At 36.3% G+C, this 22185-nt stretch overlaps 1 protein-coding gene and 1 long non-coding RNA gene across 2 annotated transcripts in view; one reads left to right on the top strand and one right to left on the bottom strand.

Annotated features, from left to right (window-relative positions):
* LOC307185238 overlaps window positions 1–20527 on the top strand; it is a 36713-nt gene extending 16186 nt beyond the window's left edge. Inside the window, exon 3 of the long non-coding RNA XR_013827923.1 lies at window positions 19789–20527. This is a non-coding gene — a long non-coding RNA (uncharacterized lncRNA). The remainder of the gene's footprint in view (window positions 1–19788) is intronic.
* Window positions 63–21939, bottom strand: GNRHR (gonadotropin releasing hormone receptor). The gene is made up of 3 exons (XM_079919171.1): window positions 21298–21939; window positions 7902–8121; window positions 63–406 (listed from the first exon to the last, which is right to left on the bottom strand). The coding sequence occupies exons 1-3, from the start codon at window positions 21817–21819 to the stop codon at window positions 162–164; spliced, it is 987 nt and encodes a 328-aa protein (XP_079775297.1). The 5' UTR covers window positions 21820–21939; the 3' UTR covers window positions 63–161.
* Between the last annotated feature and the right edge of the window lie 246 nt (window positions 21940–22185).

Raw genomic sequence — 22185 nt, forward strand, 5'->3', positions numbered from 1 at the left:
CAAAGGAATAAGTGTAATACCGTAATCTGAAACTCTGCTTTGTTTGTATGTAAATGTGCTGGAATATGCTTTGTGTTTATCATTCCAAAAAGGGGAAATCCATTACCTTGTCCTACATAGTTTATGTGTATGTTTACGTGACTTCCTATGTAGTCTAACAATTACAGAGAGAAATATCCATATATAAGTGGATCAAAGCATGGATTTAAAAAAGCAAAGAGAAAGAAGAAGTGATTTACTGGATCTGACACCCTGTTTACCATTTCAGGATCAAACCAATACCAAATTCCAAGGACATAGTAGGGAGTCCAGCAGACAGTAAATGAAGTGGCAAATGCAACCGTCATCTTTAGGGTCCTCAGTCGAGCTTGTGGTATATTATTCTTGGATTGATTCAGTTGTAGTTCTTTTAGATAGAGAAAAGAGTAGGTGTTTAACAACCAGTTTTATTACAAAACCAAAATAGACAAAAAGGAAGACAGAATCATAATTCAACCTGATGAATATAATGGAAGCAAATTTCTAATATTTTTAATAATGACAATTTGTTTGAAAAGCTTGTTTATATTTCAATTTTTCCACTATGTTACATAATAAATAGAAAATATTAAAGATAGTAGTGCTCTTAAAATAAATTTTCCATCAAACTAATATGGATTTGAAATAAGGGGTTACTCAAATTCTTAAAATATAAATTTAAGAGAACAGACTGAGGTTGAGCTGAGTTGAATTCCCTACCTTTTTGTTGTCATGCCAACATAACCATGTTTACTTTATAAATTTATAAATTCCCCCTCTTTCCCAACTGGCCACATAGGAGGTGTCATTGCCATTGTGGGAGGCAGTGTAAGCTTGGCACATGGAAGAAACACATGCGTTGGAACTGGTGTCAGAATCCTAGTTGGCATTAAGGACATTGAAGGACGAGGACAAGATGGCAGAGTAGAAGAACGTGAGCTCACCTCTTCTTACAGAAACACCAAAATCACAACTAACTGCTGAACAAAACATGCTGGGACCTACCCCCAAAGATACCCTACATCCAAAGACAAAGAAGAAGACTCAATGAGATGGTAGGAGGGGCTCAGTCGTGATAAAAACAAATCCCATATATGCTGGGTTGGCAGCCCACAAATTGGAAAGTAATTATACCACAGAAGTTCTCCCAAAGGAGTGAAAGTTTTGAGCCCCATGTATGGCTCCCCAGCCTGGGGGTCAGGCAATGGAAAGAGGAGCTCCCGGAAATTGAGACTGTGATTAAAAATCTTCTACCAAACAAAGGCCCAGGACCAGATGGCTTCACAGGAGAATTCGATAAACATTTAGAGAAGAGCTAACACCTATCCTTCTCAAACTCTTCCAAAATATAGCAGAGGGAGGAACACTCCCAAACTCATTCTGCAAGGCCACCATCACCCTGATACCACAACCAGACGAAGATGTCACAAAGATAGAAAACTACAGGCCAATATCCCTGAGGAACATAGAGCAAAAATCCTTAACAAAACACTAGCAAACAGAATCCAACAGCAAATTATAAGGATCATACACCATGATCAAGTGGGGTTTATCCCAGGAATGCAAGGATTCTTCAATATATGCAAATCAATCAATGTGATACACCATATTAACAAATTGAAAGAGGAAAACCATATGATCATCTCAGTAGATGCAGTAAAAGCTTTTGACAAAATTCAACATCCATTTATGATAAAAACCCTCCAGAAAGTAGGCATCGAGGGTACTTACCTCAACATAATAAAGGCCATATATGAAAAACCCACAGCCAACATCTTTCTCAATATTGAAAAACTGAAACCATTTCCTCTAAGATCAGGAACAAAACAAGGTTGCCCACTCTCACCACTATTATTCAACATAGTTTTGGAAGTTTTAGCCACAGCAATCAGAGAAGAAAAAGAAATAAAAGTAATCCAAATCGGAAAAGAACAAGTAAAGGTGTAACTGTTTGCAGATGACATGATACTTTACATAGAGAATCCTAAAGATGCTACCAGAAAACTACTAGAGCTAATCAATGAACTTGGTAAAGTAGCAGGATACAAAATTAATGCACAGAAGTATCTTGCATTCCTATACTTTAATGATGAAAAATCTGAAAGAGAAATTAAGGAAACACTTCTCTTTACCGTTGCAACAAAAATAATAAAATACCCAGGAATAGGCCTACCTAAGGAGACAGAAGACCTGTATGCAGAAAACTATAAGACACTGATGAAAGAAATTACAGATGATACAAACAGATGGAGAGATATACCATGTTCCTGGATTGGAAGAATCAATATTATGAAAATGACTATACCACACAAAGCAATCTACAGATTCAATGCCATCCCTATGAAACTACCAATGGCATTTTTCACAGAACAAGAACAAAAAATTTCACAATTTGTATGGAGACACAAAAGACCCCGAATAGCCAAAGAAGTCTTGAAGGAAAAAAGCGGAGGTGGAGGAATCAGACTCCCTGACTTCAGACTTTACTACAAAGCTACAGTAATCAAGACAATATGGTACTGGCACAGAAACAGAAATATAGATCAATGGAAAAGGATAGAAAGCCCAGAGATAAACCCATGCACCTATGGTCAACTAACCTATGACAAAGGAGGCAAGGATATACAATGGAGAAGAGACAGTCTCTTCAATAAGTGATGCTGGGAGATCTGGACAGTTACATGTAAAAGAATGACATTGGAACGCTCCCTAACACCATACAGAAAAATAAATTCAAAATGGATTAGAGACCTAAATGTAAGACCTGACACTATAAAACTCTTACAGGAAAACATAGGAAGAACACTCTTTGACATAAACCACAGCAAGATCTTTTTGGATCCACCTCCTAGAGTAATGGAAATAAAAGCAAAAATAAACAAATGGGACCTAATGAAACTTAAAAGCTTTTGCCCAGCAAAGGAAACCATAAACAATAAGAAAAGACAACACTCAGAATTGGAGAAAATATTTACAAATGAAGCAACTGACAAAGGATTAATCTCCAAAATTTATAAGCAGCTCATGCAGCTCAATATCAATGAAACAAATAACCCAATCCAAAAATGGGCAGAAGACCTAAATAGACATTTCTTCAAAGAAGATATACAGATTGCCAACAAACACATGAAAGGATGCTCAACATCACCAATCATTAGAGAAATGCAAATCAAAACTACAATGAGGTATCACCTCACAGCAGTCAGAATGGCCATCATCAAAAAATCTACAAACAATAAATGCTGGAGAGGGTGTGGAGAAAAGGGAAACCTTTTGCATTGTTGGTGGGAATGTAAATTGATACAGCCACTATGTAGAACACTGTGGAGGTTCCTTAAAAAACTAAAAATAGAACTACCATGTGACCCAGCAATCCCACTACTGGGCATATACCGTTAGAAAACTATAATTCAAAAAGAGTCATGTACCACAATGTTCATTGCAGCTCTATTTACAATAGCCAGGACATGGAAGCAACCTAAGAGTCCATCGACAGATGAATGGATAAAGAAGATGTGGCACATATATACAATGGAATATTACTCAACCATAAGGAGAAATGAAATCGAGTTTTTGTAGTGAGGTGGATGGACCTAGAGTCTGTCATACAGAGTGACGTAAGTCAGAAAGAGAAAAACAAATACTGTATGCTAACACATATATATGGAATCTAAGAAAAAAAATGATTCTGATGAACCTAAGGGTAGGACAGGAATAAAGATGAAGATGTAGAGAATGGACTTGAGGACATGGGGTATGGGAAGGGTAAGCTGGGACGAAGTGAGAGAGTGGCATGGACATATATATGCTACCAAATGTAAAATAGATAGCTAGTGGGAAGCAGCTGTGTAGCACAGGGATATCTGCTCGGTGCTTTGTGACCACCTAGAGCGGTGGGATAGGGAGTGTGGGAGGGAGACGCAAGAGGGAGGAAATATGGGGAGACATGTATATGTATAACTGATTCACTTTGTTATGCAGCAGAAAATAACACACCAATGTAAAGCAATTATACTCTAATAAACATGTTAAAAAATTAATACACAGAAATCTGTTGAATTTCTATAAACTAACAATGAAATTTCAGAAAGAGAAATTAAAGAAAGAATCCCATTTACCATAGCATAAAAAAGAATAAAATACCTAGGAATAAACCTACCTAAAGAGGCAAAAAAACTGTACTCTGAAAACTATTAGACACTGCTGAAACGAATCAAAGATGACACAAACAGATGGACCGATATACTGTGTTCTTGGACTGGAAGAATCAGTATAGTCAAAATGACTCTACTACCCAAGGCAATCTACAGATTCAGTGCAATCCCTATCAATGTACCAATGGCATTTTTCACAGAACTAGAACAAAAAATTTTAAAATTTGTATGGAAAACAAAAATACCCAGAATAACCAAAGCAATCTTGAGAAAGAAAAACAGAGCTGGAGGAATCAGGCTCCCTGACTTAAGAGTATTCTACAAAGGTACAGTAATCAAAACCTGGTATGGGAACAAAAACAAACATATAGATCAATGGAACAGGATAGAAAGGCCAAAAATAAACCCACACACCTTTGGTCAGTTAATCTATGACAAAGGAGGCAAGAGTATACAGTGGAGAAAAGTTAGTCTCTTCAATAAGTGGTGCTGGGAAAATTGGACCGCCACATGTGAAAGAATGAACTCAGAACATTCTCTAACACTATACACAAAAATAAACTCAAAATGGATTACATACCTAAATGTAAGGCCAGATACTTTAAAACTCCTAGAGGAAAACATAGGCAGAACACTCTTTTATGTAAATCACTGCAATATCTTTTTCAGTCCATCTCCTAGAGTAATGTGAATAAAAAAAAAAAAAAAATAACCAAATGGGACCTAAATAACTCAAAGGCTTTTGCACAGCAAAGGAAACCATAAACAAAATGAAAAGACAAACCTCAGAATGGGAGAAAATTTTTGCAAATGATGCAACCAACAAGGGATTAATCTCTAAAATTTACAAGCAGCTCATGTGGCTCAACATCAAAAAAACAAATGACCCCTCACAAACTGGTCAGAATACCTAAATAAACATTTCTCCAAAGAAGACATACAGATAGCCATGAGGCACATGAAAAGATGCTCAACATGGCTAATTATCAGAGAAATGCAAATCAGAACTACAATGAAATATCACCTCACACCAGTCAGAATGGCCATCATCAGTCTACAAATAATAAATGCTGGAGAGGGTGTGGAGAAAAGGGAACCCTCTTGCACTGCTGGTGGGAATGTAAATGTAAACAGCCACTATGGAGAAGAGTATGGAGGTTCCTTAGAAAACTAAAAATAGAACTACCATATGATCCAGCAGTCCCACTCCTGGGCATATATCCAGAGAAAAACATGGTTCAAAAGGATACATGCACCCCGATATTCATTGCAGTGCTGTTTACAATAGCCAAGACATGGAAGCTACCTAAATGTCCATCGACAGATGAATGGATAAAGAAGATGTGGTACATATGTACAGTGGAATATTAGCCATTAAAAAAATAAAATAATGCCATTTGCAGCAACATGGATGGACCTGGAGATTATCATACTAAGTGAAGTAAGTCAGACAGAGAAAGACAAATATCATATGATATTGCTTATATGTGGATTCTAAAAAAACCTGAAACAATTGAAGTTATCTACAAAATAGAAACAGATTCACAAACTTAGAGAACAACCTTATGGTTATCATAGTGGAAGGGTAGGGGGAAGGGATAGATTGGGAGTTTGGGATTGACATGTACACACTGCTATATTTAAAATAGATATTCCCTAACACCATACACAAAAATAAATTCAAAATGGATTAAAGACCTAAATGTGAGTGGACAATATAAAGCTCTTAGAGGAAAATTAGGAAGAACACTCTTTGACATAAATTACAGCAAGATCTTTTTTGGCCCACCTCCTAGAGTAATGAAAATAAAAACAAAAATATACAAATGGGACCTAATGAAACTTAAAAGCTTTTGCACAGCAAAGGAAACAATAGACAAGACCAAAAGACAACCCTCAGAATGGGAGAAAATATTTGCAAATGAAGCAACTGACAAGGGATTAATCTCCAAAATATACAAACAGCTCATGCAGCTCAATATCAGAAAACGAACAACCCAATCAAAAAATGAGAGGAAGACCCAAACAGACATTTCTCCAAAGAAGACATACAGATGACCAAGAGGCACATGAAAAAGATGCTCAATGTCACTAATTATTAGAGAAATGCTAATCAAAACTACAATGAGGTATCACCTCACATGGGTCAGAATTGCCATCATCAAAAAAATCTACAAACAATAAGTGCTGGAGAGGGTGTGGAGAAAAGGGAACCCCCTTGCACTATTGGTGGGAATGTAAATTGATAGAGCCACTATGGAGAACAGTGGAGGTTCCTTAAAAACTAAAAATAGAAGTACCATGTGACCCAGCAATCCCACTACTGGGCATATACCCTGAGAAAGCCATAATTTTAAAAGACACAAGCACCCCAATGTTTATTGCAGCACTATTTATAATAGCCAGGACATGAAAGCAACCTAAATGTCCATTGACAGGTGAATGGATAAAGAAGATATAGTATATATATATATATATATATATATATATATATATATATATATACACAATGGAATATTACTCAGCCATAAAAAGGAATGAAATTGGATCATTTGCAGAGACGTGGATGGACCTAGAGACTGTCATACAGAGTGAAGTAAGTCAGAAAAAGAAAAACAAATATTGTATATTAATGCATATATGTGGAATCTAGAAAGATGGTGCAGATGAACCTATTTGCAAGGCAGAAATAGAGACCCAGCTGTACAGAAGAAATGTATGGACACCAAGGTGAAATGAATTGGGAGACTGGGATTGACATATATACACTAATATGTATAAAATAGATAACTAATGAGAACCTGCTGTGTAGCACAGGGAACTCTACTCAATGCTCTGTGGTATCCTAAATGGGAAGGAAATCCAAAAAAGAGAGGATATATGTATACATATTGCTGATTCACTTCACTGTACAGGAGAAATTAACACAACATTGTAAAGCAACTATACCCCAATTAAAAACAAAAAAAATAGATAACCAACAAGGACCTGCTATATAGCACAGGGAACTGTGCTCAATACTCTGTAATAACCTAAATGGGAAAAGAATTTGAAAAAGAATAGATACATGTATATGTATAACTGAATCACTTTGCTATACATCTGAAACTAACACAGCATTGTTAATCAACTATACTACAATATAAAATTTTAAAAATTCATAAATTTTAGTATTTGAGAATGCACAAGATTCTTAAAGCAAAAAGGCACAACTGCATCTGTGAAGTTAAAGATGAAATAGTCAATTACACGTTCAAGTTCACATACTCAACATACAAATGTGCATAGTGTGTGGATACATTTTGTGGGTACAGGAGATTTGAATGTGATACAGAAAAGCTTAACTTTAACAAGTCTATTGGCTACCATTTAACGAGTTGTACTTTGCTACATTCTAGACATTAGGTGTTTGATAGAGCTTTGTGATGGACCAGCAGGAACAAGTTGCTGATGCTTCTATCGGGTAATTGGAGTAACTGTCCTTTCATTTTTAATTTCATGCTGCAAATTTATAATATTGGGAGTATTAAATTACCTCATATCTAAATTGGGGATAATAAAAGTATTGCCTCATGGGTTGATTCTGAATATTAAAAGAGTTAATTAATATACGTAAACTGCTTAGAACAGTATCTAGTGCATCGTAAGTGCCACTCTGCTTCTGTGCTTTGAGTATTGCTGTTAAAAGCTGTCTACCCCCAATTAACACCAAATCTAAGGAATACGTACTGTGGGGATCCTGATGAAGGACGCTTGTCAGGGTGAAGATGATCTTTGCATTACAGATCAACATGATGAGAAGAGGGATGATGAAGAGGCAGGTGAAGGTGAAAAAGTTATAAAAGGCTTGATGCCACCATTGTGGAAAACTGCAGTGTGTTACACATTGAGAGAAACCTTCTGTCTGTCCAGAGTCATCTTCTAAATGGATCATCCTGAAGATGTATAACTGTATAAGAAAATTTTTAAAAAAGTGATGTTGCTTATTTTCAAACAGTATTTGCAAGTTTTCTTGCAAGTTTTCTCTTCTGTATTCTGCTAACCTTCTAACATGTTGTTGCCCAAAGCAACTGCTAAGTATCTTGATATTCTTTTGGCATTTCTACAAAAAGTTATAAGTGGATTTTTACTTAAAATATGTTTGGGTAATGTGAATGGATCTGTAGGATTTTGGATTTCTTTTGCAATTATTTCAACCTCGCAGCACAATCATCAACCAAAGATTTAAACCTTGTTTGTATTTCAATTTCAGATGCTATTATGCTGAGTAAACTTTTTGCGAGTGATTTTGCAAGTGATTTTATTGTTATATCCTCAGCACATAAAACTGTGTCTGGTATTTAGAATATACCCTCAAAATACAAATTTAGATTTTATTTTTGAGACAAAATCTCATTAAAATGGTCATAAAACATGAACAGACAGTTCACAGAAGATATAACAGTGGCCCTTAATCATATGAAAAGACGTTCAACCTCACTTATGAGAGCAGTGCCAACCAATTAAGGCTACAATGATATGCCATCTTCCACTATCAAGATTGGCAAAATTAAAAAAAAAATAGCACACTTTCATGGTAAGGCTGTAGGGAAACAGGGACTCATACATTGCTAATGGGACTGCAAATTGGTACAACCATTAAGGAGGGGAATTTGGCAATAACTAGCATAACTACATATGCATTTACCTTTGACTCAGCAATCTGACATTCAGGAATTTACCCTGAAGATACACCCCTACTTCCATTATATGAAAATACATATGCACAAGATTATCCATTGATGCATTGCTTATAACTGAAAAACATTGAAAATAATCTAAATAACAATTCATTGAATAGTAACTGAATAAACTACAGTTGGCCACACAATGGGGTGCTGTACAATTGTAAAAAAAGAGTAAGGGTAACTTGTGTGTGTGTGTGTGTGTGTGTGTGTGTGTGTGTGTGTTTGCGTGTGTACACATAAATACATTTATTCCAGCTCTGCCTATGGAGAGAGCCTAGGAATAATGACATCTGAGTAGCAATGAGCACACCCAGCACTCCAGCACCCAGATCTTGTTTTCTAAGTATCATTCTCTATCAGAAGGAACCAGACCTAACTGGAGAAATGGGTGATCCCAAGGCTGGGGAAAGCAAAGTACAATATGTCCTTGGAACAGCTGTTGTGCTGAAAAGTCAGGAAATGCCCAGAGAATGATGGAGCATGTGAAAAATGTTCAGGCACCAGCTTGAAAGAGCTTCAGTTGGCCAAATCTGGGATAATTTAAGCATGAAAACAAACAAACACTGATAGAAAACAATGATAAACTATCGAATAAAGAAAGAAACCATGACTCCATGCTGATATAAATTACAAACCAACAACGACAAATAAATGGGGAGAGGAAAAAGCTCTTTACTGTAGAAAGTCAATTAATAAATGTAAAAGGTATAGTGGAAGTAGTGATTACCATTTTGTAATCACTATAATAATAATTGATTCAGGCAAGAATCACCAATGGATGGTAAAAATATGGGTGTAAGTTTGAGGAGAGTAGTTTATTTATATCATCTCAAAGTATCTACCTGCAGGATACATGTCATTATAACGTTATTATAAAATAATAACTTTACTAGTCAAGAAATAACCAAATAATTAACATTGCCAATAATGGGACCAATTGACAGTTTCTGCTTCCTTCTAGAATGTGCTGCTATGTCACCTCTTAGGTATTTTTTGCTAAAAGTGTGTGGATGAAGAATGTCACCTACCATATCAGTAAACAAAGAATGTTGTGGCCATCAAGCCATAGCCCCTGCAGCCACCCCCGACTGTGCACACTGAGGGCATTCAGGATGGAAAAAGGCAGGATACTGGCTCTAGATAGTTAAGGTGCATTTCAAAGGGATGATTTCAATAAGTCTGGACTCTTGCACCTTCCCATACTTAGAAAAGCACTAAATTCATTAACTTGAGATATATCAGTTTTCTTTAATTAACAATAATCTTTTGATGTTCCGACTACCTGTTTTTTGTTGCAAAACAACCTATACATCCTGGCTCCTCCCTTGCTTCTTGGGAATATTCCCTCAGAGTTATCTGAGAGGCTGTCTTCTGGGCTTACATCCTCAGAAAATCTACTGAATAAAACATAATTCTCAACTTTTAGGCTGTACATTTTTTTTCAGTCGACAAGTGCATAACCTGAATCTACCCACGAGCAAACATCAGACAAACTCAAATTGAGGGGCATTCTACAAAATAATTGGCCTGCACTCTTCAAAAATGTTAGCATCATGAAATTCAAAGGAAGACCAAGGAATGGTTCCAGTTTAAAGGAGACTAAAAAGACATGGCAACTGAATCCCTTGCATAACCTTGGATTTTCTTTTGCTAAAAGGGATATTATTGAGACAGCGAGTGAGATATGGATAAGGTATATAGATTAAAAATAGCACTGTATTAGTGATAATTTCCTGATTTTGATAATTAGTACTGTGGTTATGTGCTAGAAAAAACACAATGAAGTATTGAAAGGGACGTCATGTCTGAACTTACTTTTAAACAATCCAGAAAAAAATGTACACAAGAGAGAGAATAAGGCAAATAAACAAATGTAGTAAAATGTTAATATTTGGGGAATCAAGGGAAAGGTATCCTAGAAATCTTTGTATGATTCTTGCAACCTTTCTCTAAATGTGAAATTATGTTAAAAAAAGAACGAGTTAACTATTAAGGAAACGTTGCAAGTGGTTTTCAAAAACAAGTTTTAGTGGACATTTATTTATCCTTTCCCCATCCATCAAGCACATTTCTGACTTCGTCATTTCCAAGATTTTCTACTGAAAAACTTCGTTTTACCATGAAACATTAAAATGAAAAGAGTGCCCAAGCACTTAAAAACTGATAGCAAGTTAATTCAAGCAAAAATGTTACAGGATTTTTTAAGCAAATGAGGGAGAGTATACATTTTCATTAGTTTTGATTAAATCAGTAAATTTAAATTACATTTAATTAACTTAATAGGCCCAGAATTTCTTTCCTTTTGGGGAGGGCTGGAGTGGGAGTAGATTATGCCTTAAAAAAAATACTGTTTTTCCTCTTTGCTTGTAGAGTAGAAAAATTTTACTAAATGTAAAATATAATAAAATATATACAAATGTAATAAAATGTAAGTAAGTATAATACAAAATATAAACCTCTTTCTTTTATTTGTAGTTAAAATGTTGATTTTCAGTTTCAGATCTTTTCAGCGTCTAGGGCAAAAAAGAATTTTAAAATCAATCCACTAGAGGACGCCAATGATCATATTATCTACCTTAAGTCGAAACGACATACATTCAGCTAATTCTATTTTATGATCCAGACCAACTTTTTCCACATTACAAAGTGACCCTTTCAGTTTTTCCATACTTCTTTGCAAACTGACCTTTAAAGTTCAGTTTGAATTTGACTCAACAGGTGTTGTGAGTTGAAATCCTTGGAAGAGTTCCTTCGCATAGAATCGGAGAGTCCTATATTTCTTAAAAATCTTTTTCTCTCTACCTCTCCAATCAGCCTTGGAACCAGATGACCTGAATTTGATTTTCTGCTCTGCACTGGGTCACATTTTCACTTTAATATTTCACGTTTTTAAGTTATAACGATGAAACTTTCAATAAAATTGACTTTATAGTACTATGATTTGAATTTGGTTGTCATCTTTATTTATGTAACAAATGTTACTTTTTAAAGCAACTCCTTGGTCAAAAAACTATACTAGGCACACTCTGTTGTAAAAGATGACCTTCATATATCCTGCCATCAGGGAATTAAATTTTTGGTAGGGGAGATATAGCATGTATGTGACATCTGTAATACAAGATAGACTATGATAAGTTCCCAAGGAGAAGTATCGTGTTATGAAAATTCAGAATCTTACTTGTCCATAAATTAATGTTTTAGGCTTGGTTCCGTTTATTTTCAGCTCCAAGGCCATGTTCATTTGAATGATTAATATAAGGTTCCACTTTACTTCCTGTGGTTCTTTTGTCCTTGGATCATATTTTTAAAATTTCTTTATGTTTCTTTACTCTCATGCCTGGCCCCAGTTCTCATCAGTGTTTGCTTTATTTTGCCCTCAACAATAGCAATCTGTTTTCCATATTTACAGTCCTTGCAGATGCTATTCCTCATAGCATATTATTTTTAACCTTCACCTTACCCACGCTAGTGACAACATGACCTAATCTTTTCCAAAGGTGATTAACTTTAGATGATGTGCTTCAGGTTCCTCTCATCTATAAAAGGGAGATATTAATAGTATCTGCCTCTAGGAGCTGTCATGACAATAACAAGTGAATACTTACACTTAGAGTAGTGCCTGGCACACAACACTATGTAAATTATAATCATTATTAAAATAAAAATTTAGAGGCACACAACTTATAAATATGTATCTCATATATATGATATATATGTGTGTGTGTGTGTCTGTGTTTTTTGGCCGTGCCATGGGGCATGTGAGATCTTAGTTCCCTGACCAGGGATTGAACCTGTGCCCCCTGCATTGGGAGCACAGAGTCTTAACTGTTGCACTGCCAGGGAAGACCCTCTGATCTCGCTCTCTCTTCTTTTTTTAATAATTTGTAAGAGTCTTTTTTTTTAATTAATTACTTTTTGTCTGCTTTGGGTTTTCGTTGCTGTGCACAGGCTTTTCTCTAGCTGTGGCAAGTGGGGGCTACTCTTTGTTGTGGTGCGCGGGCTTCTCATTGCGGTGGCTTCTCTTGTTGCAGAGCATGGGCTCTAGGTGCACTGGCTTCAGTAGTTGTGGCACATAGGCTTAGTTGCTCCGCGGCATGTAGGATCTTCCTGGACCAGGGATCAAACCTTGTCCCCTGCATCGACAGGCGGATTCTTAACCACTGAGCCACCAGGGAAGTCCGTCCCTCTGATATCTCTTAACTATCTATTCTCACCTTAAGATTTTCCTGTCTTTTTCTTCTTCAGCCTCCTACAGAAAGAAAGAAAATAGACAATATTGTATAGTGCGATATATTGTAGTCATTAAAAACTCTGGGTATGGAGCTAACTGGATGTACTGACATCTCCACTTACTAGATGGTAATCTTGGCCATGTTACATCACATTCATAATCTTAGTTTATTCATGAATAAAATAAAGATAATAATTGTATCTAATTTATACGGTTATTGGGAGCCTTACATGAAGTAATGAACACAGAAGGGAGTTCCCTGGTGGCCTAGTGGTTAGGATTCTGGGCTTTCACTGCTGCGGCCTAGATGCAATCCCTGCTTGGGGAGCTGAGACCCCTCAAGCCGTGCAGCATGGTTGAAAAAAACAAAACAAGACAAAACAAAAACACAATACAGAAGAGGGACTTTCCTGGTGGTCCAGTGGTTAAGACTCTGCACTCCCAATGCAAGGAGCCCACGTTCGAACTAGATTCCGCATGCTGCAACTAAAAGATCCCTCATCCCGCATGCTGCAACTAAAGATCCCACAGGCGGCAAAGAAGATCCCTCATGCCTCAACTAAGACCTGGCACAGCTAAATAAATAAATATTAAAAAAAAACCCACAGAAGCATTTAGCACAGTTCCTGGCACATATTTATGTACTGAATAACTATTATTTATCAAAATCATCATCATTATTGTTATTTTTGCTATTAGCATGCTATTACTATGTTCCTGTACTGTTTTGGGCATATTGTACATGTGTAACGAGTATTTATTGAATTTAAGCTGCTTGTCAAGTTCAGAAGTGCATCCTAGCCCTGTAAATTCTGTGTGTAACAGGCAAGCCTCCACATTTATTCAGACCACATGTCTTTACACCAAAGAATAAAGGATTGCTCATATACAACAGACCCTCCAAATCTGTGGGTTCCACATCTGCAGATTCAACCAACTGCAGATGGAAAAATATTTGGAAAAAAAATTTCAGAAAGTTCCAGAAAGCAAAACTTGAATTTGCCAAGCTCCAGCAACTATTTACATAACACTTACATTGTATTTACAATTACTTACCTAGCATTTACACTGTATTAGGTATTATAAGTAATCTAGATTTAAAGTATATGGGAGGATGTGCGTAGGTTACATGCAAATACTATGCCATTTTATATAAGGGACTTGAGCATCTGGGAAATTTATTATCTGCAGCCACGGGGTGGGGTAGGGGGAGAGGGAGGATATCCACGAACCAATCCCCCAGGACACTGAGGGATGTCCATATCTTCCCTGCAGGCCTGGGTTACCTATAGAATTAAAAAGCTGTCAACATGTAATTCACCCTAGTAACACAGATAAACTAATGATGTGAACTCTATCTGCAAATAATTTGCTGCTCTGGAGTTCTTGTGGTCTTAGGTGACTGTCATTGCAAACCTTATTATTTTAAATTAGATATGGACACATCTAATTCAGGAAATATTTTCTTCTTAACATGCACTTACTAGCCTAACCATAGCCGGTTTTAAATCCTTTCAGATTCTGTTTGTTGCCTTGCCTCCCCTCCACTCCTCTCCTCTCCCCTGCCCTTCCCTTCCCTTTCTTTTCCCTTCCTTTTCTTCCTCACCCTTCCTCTCTTTCTTCCTTTCTTATCCTGCTTTTAGACACGATACTTCCAAGAGTGGAATCATTGTGCTCTGGCATATAGAGCTTTCAGAGTGAGTAGGACAGCTTGGTGACTAGGGAGTATATTGGCCAAATTTACTTATCAGTCAGAATAAATGACATAATTTGAGAAATATGAAGTAATCTTTATATAAGCAATTTTCTTTGCTGTTTCTTAAATAATTATTAGATTTTCATACTCATATTTCCTTATTATTTTTTTCTCCTGACTTCAAAAACCCTGTTATGAAGGAAGTAATGAAGATAGGAAAAGAGGAAATAATGAACATTGAGTGTTTAAGTATAGTCTTGTACTGGATGATTTTATATATCTTACTTGTTACAATTGAAAATTACAAAAGAATTGTAATTCTTTACAATTACCCTTTTAAACTTAGTTAACTAATTTACTCAGATAGCTGGTAAGAGACAGCATTGAGATCTGAAACCAGCTTTGTTTAAATCCAGTATCCATGCTATTTTGACTATCCCATTGCCTTTCAGACTTGCAATGGGATCTGAGGTCTTCAGAGACTATGACCAAGCAGAGGACTGGGGTTCCTTTATCCCTATTTGACCAGAGCAAGTCCACTTATATCTGTTTCATTTACTGAAGCTCCACATAGAATTCCGTTTTAAAAGAAAATTCCATTACTAGCAAAAAGTATGACATTTTGGCCACACTATGCTAAAACTTCTCAAAATATATCCCCAAATCATCACAGAACACTGAGGTTATTAGGAGGTGGAAAAACAAGGTGGTCAGTTTGAAATTTGGTCATTCTGAGCTCTAGCAAAATGTCATAAATTCTTAGATTCCTGGCAATGTGACAACTAGCTCGTTAGCTTATTTCTTCATTCAACTTAGGTATGAATTACTCAAGTGATAGAATATCAATATATGCACCAAAAGATGAAGATAAAAGTCATCCTTTCAATGTAAATTGGCCACGACAGGATGCGCCTTTGTCAATGGGCTTCTTCGTGGAGCATTGTGAAGCGTGAGGTGTACTCACTCTGTATCCCATGGTCTGGAAATAAAAAGCCCTCCCTACCTCTTGTCTTCCCCATCAAATACACATAACATTAGTCACAGGGTTGAAACTTCTTTTATTCAGAGAGAGAGCAGAGAGCTATTATAAAAAGATAAACTGGACTTAGTGAAGAGACAGGAGTCCAACAGGCCAAGTGGCATTGGGCAAACAATTAATCCCTTTAAACCAGTGCTTTTCAAACTGCGGGTTGTACCCATCAGTTGGTTGTAATCAGCATTAAAAAATGAAATGGAACAGAGTAGAATATTTATTTTATGAAAACTTTTCTCAGTTATAAGTGTGTGAGAGAGACAAAGTCTTTATGTAGTATGTATATCTTTCTGTTACTGTCAAAAAAGTTTGAAGGACATTGCTTTCCAAGGTTCTCTTTGTATGTTCTCTTATATGTGAAATGGGGACAATAACACAGCTTTTATGTACCTCACAGAGTCAATGTAAATACCAAATAAGATTCTGACTGTGTGGTTTTTCAGGAAACTTCAGCAAAGTGCTTTATAAATTTAAAGTGTTGCTGAAATCAAAAATGGGTCATTTGTTTTACAAAATGAAAGAGTACTACCATTTTCTGTGGCCCACATTCACACAAATCTCTCAGGTAGAGTAATGTATTTGAGCTCAGCCTATTACATGAAATTCCTAAACAATTCGAAAATTAATTTCATATTTTCTTTTCATTACATCAAGACAGATAAGTATTTGGCATTTTCTTTCTGTTATTGCTGTGATATACTTAGATGAAAATAATTGAATTAATACATCAATATTTTATTTATAGTCTCTGGGAGAGTCCTTTAAAAGAAAGTGAAATTCTGGGTTTGTGTTTGTTATTATCACAAATTGACTTATTTAGACTTTTGTTTAGACTTCCATTTGCATCAATATCCCAAATTACCAAATGCTTTCCAAATAGCTCTTTTACTAGCCTGCCTTCTCTCCCCCTTCAAACAAACAGACAGGCAGACAAACAAACAAACCCTTCTGTTCCCAACCTACCTGTCTATTTCCAATGGTTTTAAAACTTCTTGGCTAAAAATATTGGAACTTTATTTTACTTTGGTCTATTACTAACCCCCCTAAATCCAATTTGTTGCCAAGCTTTGTTTTTTTGGTTGAAAAGTCCCTCATAAATACTATCAACCTCCTCTAACACCATCCTAGCCTCCAACCTAACTACCTCATCACCAGATGACCTGAAAAGGCTTCTTTGCCTCTCTCCACTCTATTTGGTTTATGTAATTTTCTCAAAACTTTTTTGTTAAAAATCATTTTAATAATGTACAACATGATGGCTACAGTTAACACTGATGTATGATGTCTAGAAAAGTTGTTGAGAATAAATCCTAAGCATTCTCATCACAAGGAGAAAATTTTTTTTTCTTTTTACTGTATCAATATGAGATGATGGATGTTAGCGGAACCTATTGTGGTAATCATTTCACAATATATGTAAATCAAACTATCATGCTGTATCCCTTAAACTTATACAGTGATGTATATCAATTATTTCTCAATAAAACTGGAAATAAGAAAAAAAAAGCAAAAAAAAAATTTTACTCCTTGCACAGGACTCATGAAGGCTATATGGCTTCTGCATTATTTTCAGAATTTCCCCTGGATATTGGTGTCTTCTGTTATATACATCCATTCCACCCCCAATGATTGATTCATTTATCCAAACTTTTTTTTTCTTTCTTTCTTTCTTTTTTTTGTAAAAGGTGAAAGGTCTACTTGATCTGGAGAGAAACGGGAGTATCCAAACATTTAAAATTTCTATTTTTGTTGGGTATCTCATTGTGTACTGTGAATATTAAGTTGAACATAACAGTCTTCACTGTTGTAAGAGCAAATACCATAATGGAAAAGACAAACAAATACATAATCATAATGTTTTCTGACAAAGAAATAATGTGCCATGAGGTTAAAGGAAAGACAGCAACCACCAAATCTAATTTCCTGCTACTCTCAACTCTCAGTCTTTCACTTCAGCCAAACAAGTCTCCTATGAAAATTAATCACTTTTCAACCTTTGCTGAGAAATATATGTGAACCTTGGCTTACTTTTTCCATCCAAAAATCATTCATCTTTAAAAACTCAGTTCATCCTTCTTTTACCCTAAAACCTTCCTTCACCATTTCAACTCTTGTTCATCTCTCTCTCTCTTCTTACACTTCTACTTCTAGTACATTTAAAAACTTTTTGGTACATAGTTATATTCATTTTATGTAAGTTTTGTCTCTACAACTGAATGACACTTTCTTTGAGGGCTGTTTCTTTGTTTCATCAGTACCGGGCTCAGTGTTAGGAACCTAACTTGTGTTTATCTTTTCTAAGAAAACTGGACAATACACAGCACTCCTACTTTAAAGAAGTACAATGGAAAATTTCAGAACATAAGCCTTTGCTAAGCAACCTCATTTTAAGTGACATATTTGCTAAACTAATTCTTGTATATGCAGTCACTGTGAGAATAATTGTAATATGCTTTTTTTCCAGGGGAATGAAAGCATTTTGGTTTTTCCCATTTCTTCTTCAATAAAACACACACTGATGTACAAAAAAATGTTAAGTGAGGAATTGGCGGGAGAATTTAGATATCTAGCTTTCTAGTGCAAGAAAATGCACTAGGAAGAGAGAAAAAAAATTTTTTGAGGGTTACAAATATTCAGATTTTATTATAAATTAATAATAAATTCAGATTTTATTATAAATTATAAATATTCAGATTTTATTATAAATAAAATACTATTTTTTTAAACATAAAAGAATGCCAAGTGTTGCTTTTTATTTACTACCCTGGAGAGCAAGACTGTAGATTTTAAGGCAAATAGCTAAAGTGAAGGCACATGGAAAAGAGCCACAGTTGGAATTAAAAGGGAAAATTTCAGGGAATAGCTATGTATGTTCCCTGTGACACCCAGCATTCTGCCGCAGCCACCTTGTCAATTTTATTAATAAAATACAGGTAACTAGAACTATACAATAAAATAATGACTATATTGCAGGAGTGTAATTAAGGTATCATCTTATAAATAACTTTTATTTTAAAAGTAAGATTCTGCTTATGTGTCCTGGCTATTGTAAATAGAGCTGCAATGAACATTGTGGTACATGACTCTTTTTGAATTATGGTTTTCTCAGGGTATATGCTCATTAGTGGGATTGCTGGGTCACATGGTAGTTCTGTTTTTAGTTTTTTAAGGAACCTCCATACTGTTCTCCATAGTGGCTGTATCAATTTACATTCCCACCAACAGTGCAAGAGGGTTCCCTTTTCTCCACACCCTCTCCAGCATTTATTGTTTTTGATGATGGCCATTCTGACCGGTGTGAGGTGATATCTCATTGTAGTTTTGATTTGCATTTCTCTAATGATTAGTGATGATGAGCATTCTTTCATGTGTTTGTTGGCAATCTGTATATCTTCTTTGAAGAAATGTCTATTTAGGTCTTCTGCCCATTTTTTGGATTGGGTTGTTTGTTTTATTGATATTGAGCTGCATGAGCTGCTCATAAAGTTTGGAGATTAATCCTTTGTCAGTTGCTTCATTTGCAAATATTTTCTCCCATTCTGAGGGTTGTCTTTTCATCTTGTTTATGGTTTCCTTTGCTGTGCAAAAGCTTTTAAGTTTCATTAGGTCTCATTTGTTTGTTTTTATTTCCATTTCTCTAGTATATATGGACATATATACACTACCAAATGTAAAATAGATAGCTAGTGGGAAGCAGCCGCATAGCACAGGGAGATCAGCTTGGTGCTTTGTGACCACCTAGAGGGGTGGGATAGGGAGGGTGGGAGGGAGGGAGATGCAAGAGGGAAGAGATATGGGGACATATGTATATGTATAACTGATTCACTTTGTTATAAAGCAGAAACTAACACACCATTGTAAAGTAATTATACTCCAAAAAAATGTTAAAAAAATAAAAATAAAATTCTGTTTAAAAATATACCACACAGATGGAAAAGGAGAAAAGAAACAACAACGAATCCCCAAAATTTCACTGTGGCCTAAGACTTAACTGGAATGAACCTGACCCATAGGCTAGATGGAAAACTACCTTAACAGTCTATCTTCAGTCCTTTTCCTGCAACCTTGACCAAAACGTCTGTTAGGATGTGGCCACTTAACAAGAGGAACTAGCTAGCAAACACTGATGTGAACACTTGGCAAGAAAGAGCCACGCTTCCTGTTATAAAAGAGGCCTGAGAGGAGGAACGGAGTGGAAGCTTAGGAGAATGCCAGGTCAAAACACTGGTGAGTCAAATCTGGGATGCAAGGAGGAGATGGAAAGGGGAAGAACTAGGTTAGACCACCTCTCCGTCTCTGCCTTTCCGCAGCACAATCCCTGATGCCCTACAAGTACTCAGTAATTATGCAGCCCCTCATCAAAATGATCCATCCAGCTCAAACAGTTGCCAGAAGGTTTTAATGTCTTGCACTATTTAGTGAGTCCTGTGTGACAGTTTTTGTTTGTTTGTTGTTTTTATGCCACCTGGCCAGTTTAGAATGTCTAGATAAATTTCCATTTGTAGTGACAAGTTTTTGGAGAATCACAGTAAACTCTGACTTTACTTCTTGACACATCCTTGTACCCTGGGTTCACCGTAGAGTACATTTACAAGCATAGAGACAACTTGTTCATCTGTTATTAAAGGATCTTTGTCCTTTTCAAGAATGTGTCCTTTTCTTCAGAGATCTGACTGTTGAAAAGGCAGATTCTGCAGGTCAGTCAATCAGGTTGCCTCTGACGAAGACAGTCTGGAGAGATATCTGCTTTCTATAGGGCCTTGCCTGAAGCAACAGTCTTATAGTTTTTCTAACAGCATGTTACAGTCTAGCCTACCTCCAGAAAAGCTCAAGTCAACCTCAGGGAAATGTTCAAATTTCCAAAAGTCTGAGATTTCCCACATTTCCTCTTTATTCAATGGCACATAGCTGCAAACTGCAAAACAACATACTAATCAAGTATAGTTCTCTCTAAGCTGCAATGACAGAAGACTCAAGAAGCCCCAAGTAAAACAAGGTATACGTACTTTCTACCTATGCAAATTTCATTGTTCCTAAAGGTTCTCTCAATTTACCATGTCAACCTGAGTGAAAGGAAAAGTAGATGGAAGAATAGAATGGGGATGTGGTCAAATTTGAGAATAGCTACATTTTCAGGGAGCATTTACTAGGTACCAGGGATTATGATAGACACTTTAACACACTATTCATTTAATCATCACAAAAGGTGCATAAAGTAGGCATTACCTCCATTTTATAAATGAAGGAACTGAAACCCAGAGGGGTTAAGACATTTGCCCAAGGTAACAGAGTAGAGCCAGGATTAAATTCCACACTCTGACTTCCAGAACCCAAGCTCTTAGAGATAATACAATACTGCCTTTGACAAGACCTTCATTCAAGTTTATATAGGCAATCTGTGATCTCCATGTCCTAAAAAGTTTATGATACTGGTTTACCTGTGGTCCAGCAAAGATGCTACTGAGGAGCCAGGCCAAGCCAATCATGAGCTGTCCGAGCTTGTTGTTGCTTTTCACAGCTAGGGGCCTCGTGATGGCCAGAGAGCGGTCCAGGCTGATCACCACCATCACGAAGGCGGGGGCGTACATGGAGAAAAGCTTCAGATAGCTGAGGACTTTGCAGAGGAGTTCTCCAGCATACCATTGCACAGTGATGTTCCACATTCCGTCCAGTGGCATGACAATCAGAGTCTCCAACAGGTTGGCTAAGGTCAAATGTTTTAAAAGCACTTTCATTCTTGAGAGTTTTTTCCCTTTCTCTTTCCTTTGAGTCCACTTCTGAAGTTTCAACAAGAAAGAAGCATTGAAAGTTGTGGAGAGTAGAAAAAGGAAGAAAGTAACTGTCACTCGAATCTTTCCAGATAAGGTCAGTGTGGGGAGGTTGCCCTGTGTCAGCAGGATGCTGCTGTTGATTGCTGAGCAGTGATTTTGATTCTGTTCAGGAGAGGCACTGTTTGCCATCCTTCACGGCTGATATAGCTTCAAAACTTGTGTTTCTGGCATTTCTGATGTTTTAATTGTAATTGCACTCAAAGTCCTGTTTTATTTCAGCCTTCTTTAAAGAGGAACGTCACGGGTTTATATTTACGTCAAAATTTGTCCCTGAGATACTTTATATTTAAAGTGAAAGATCAAGGTGAACTTGTTTTGTGGGCTTATAATCCAACAGAGTGCTAAAGCGAGCAAACACTTTCTGAGGGCCAAATGTAACTGTAGTATCTCAGCAGATGGCCTGGTTTCCACCACATTTTTCTTAAGTGAAGAAGGACGTTTGAAACTTAATTTTATATTTAAAATTCACTTATGATAGTGTTCAAATAACTCTAA

This window comes from Stenella coeruleoalba, assembly GCF_951394435.1.
Source record: "Stenella coeruleoalba genome assembly, chromosome: 4".
NCBI lineage: Eukaryota > Metazoa > Chordata > Mammalia > Artiodactyla > Delphinidae > Stenella > Stenella coeruleoalba.

Excerpts from the sequence above, each read along its gene's own strand:
- GNRHR (XM_079919171.1), bottom strand. The coding sequence starts at position 21,819 with ATGGCAAACAGTGCCTCTCCTGAACAGAATCAAAATCACTGCTCAGCA. Across the intron at positions 8,122-21,297 it reads GCATCTTTGCTGGACCACAG|TTATACATCTTCAGGATGAT; the intron begins GTAAACCAGTAT and ends TTTCTTATACAG. Across the intron at positions 407-7,901 it reads CCTTCATCAGGATCCCCACA|AACTACAACTGAATCAATCC; the intron begins GTACGTATTCCT and ends TCTATCTAAAAG.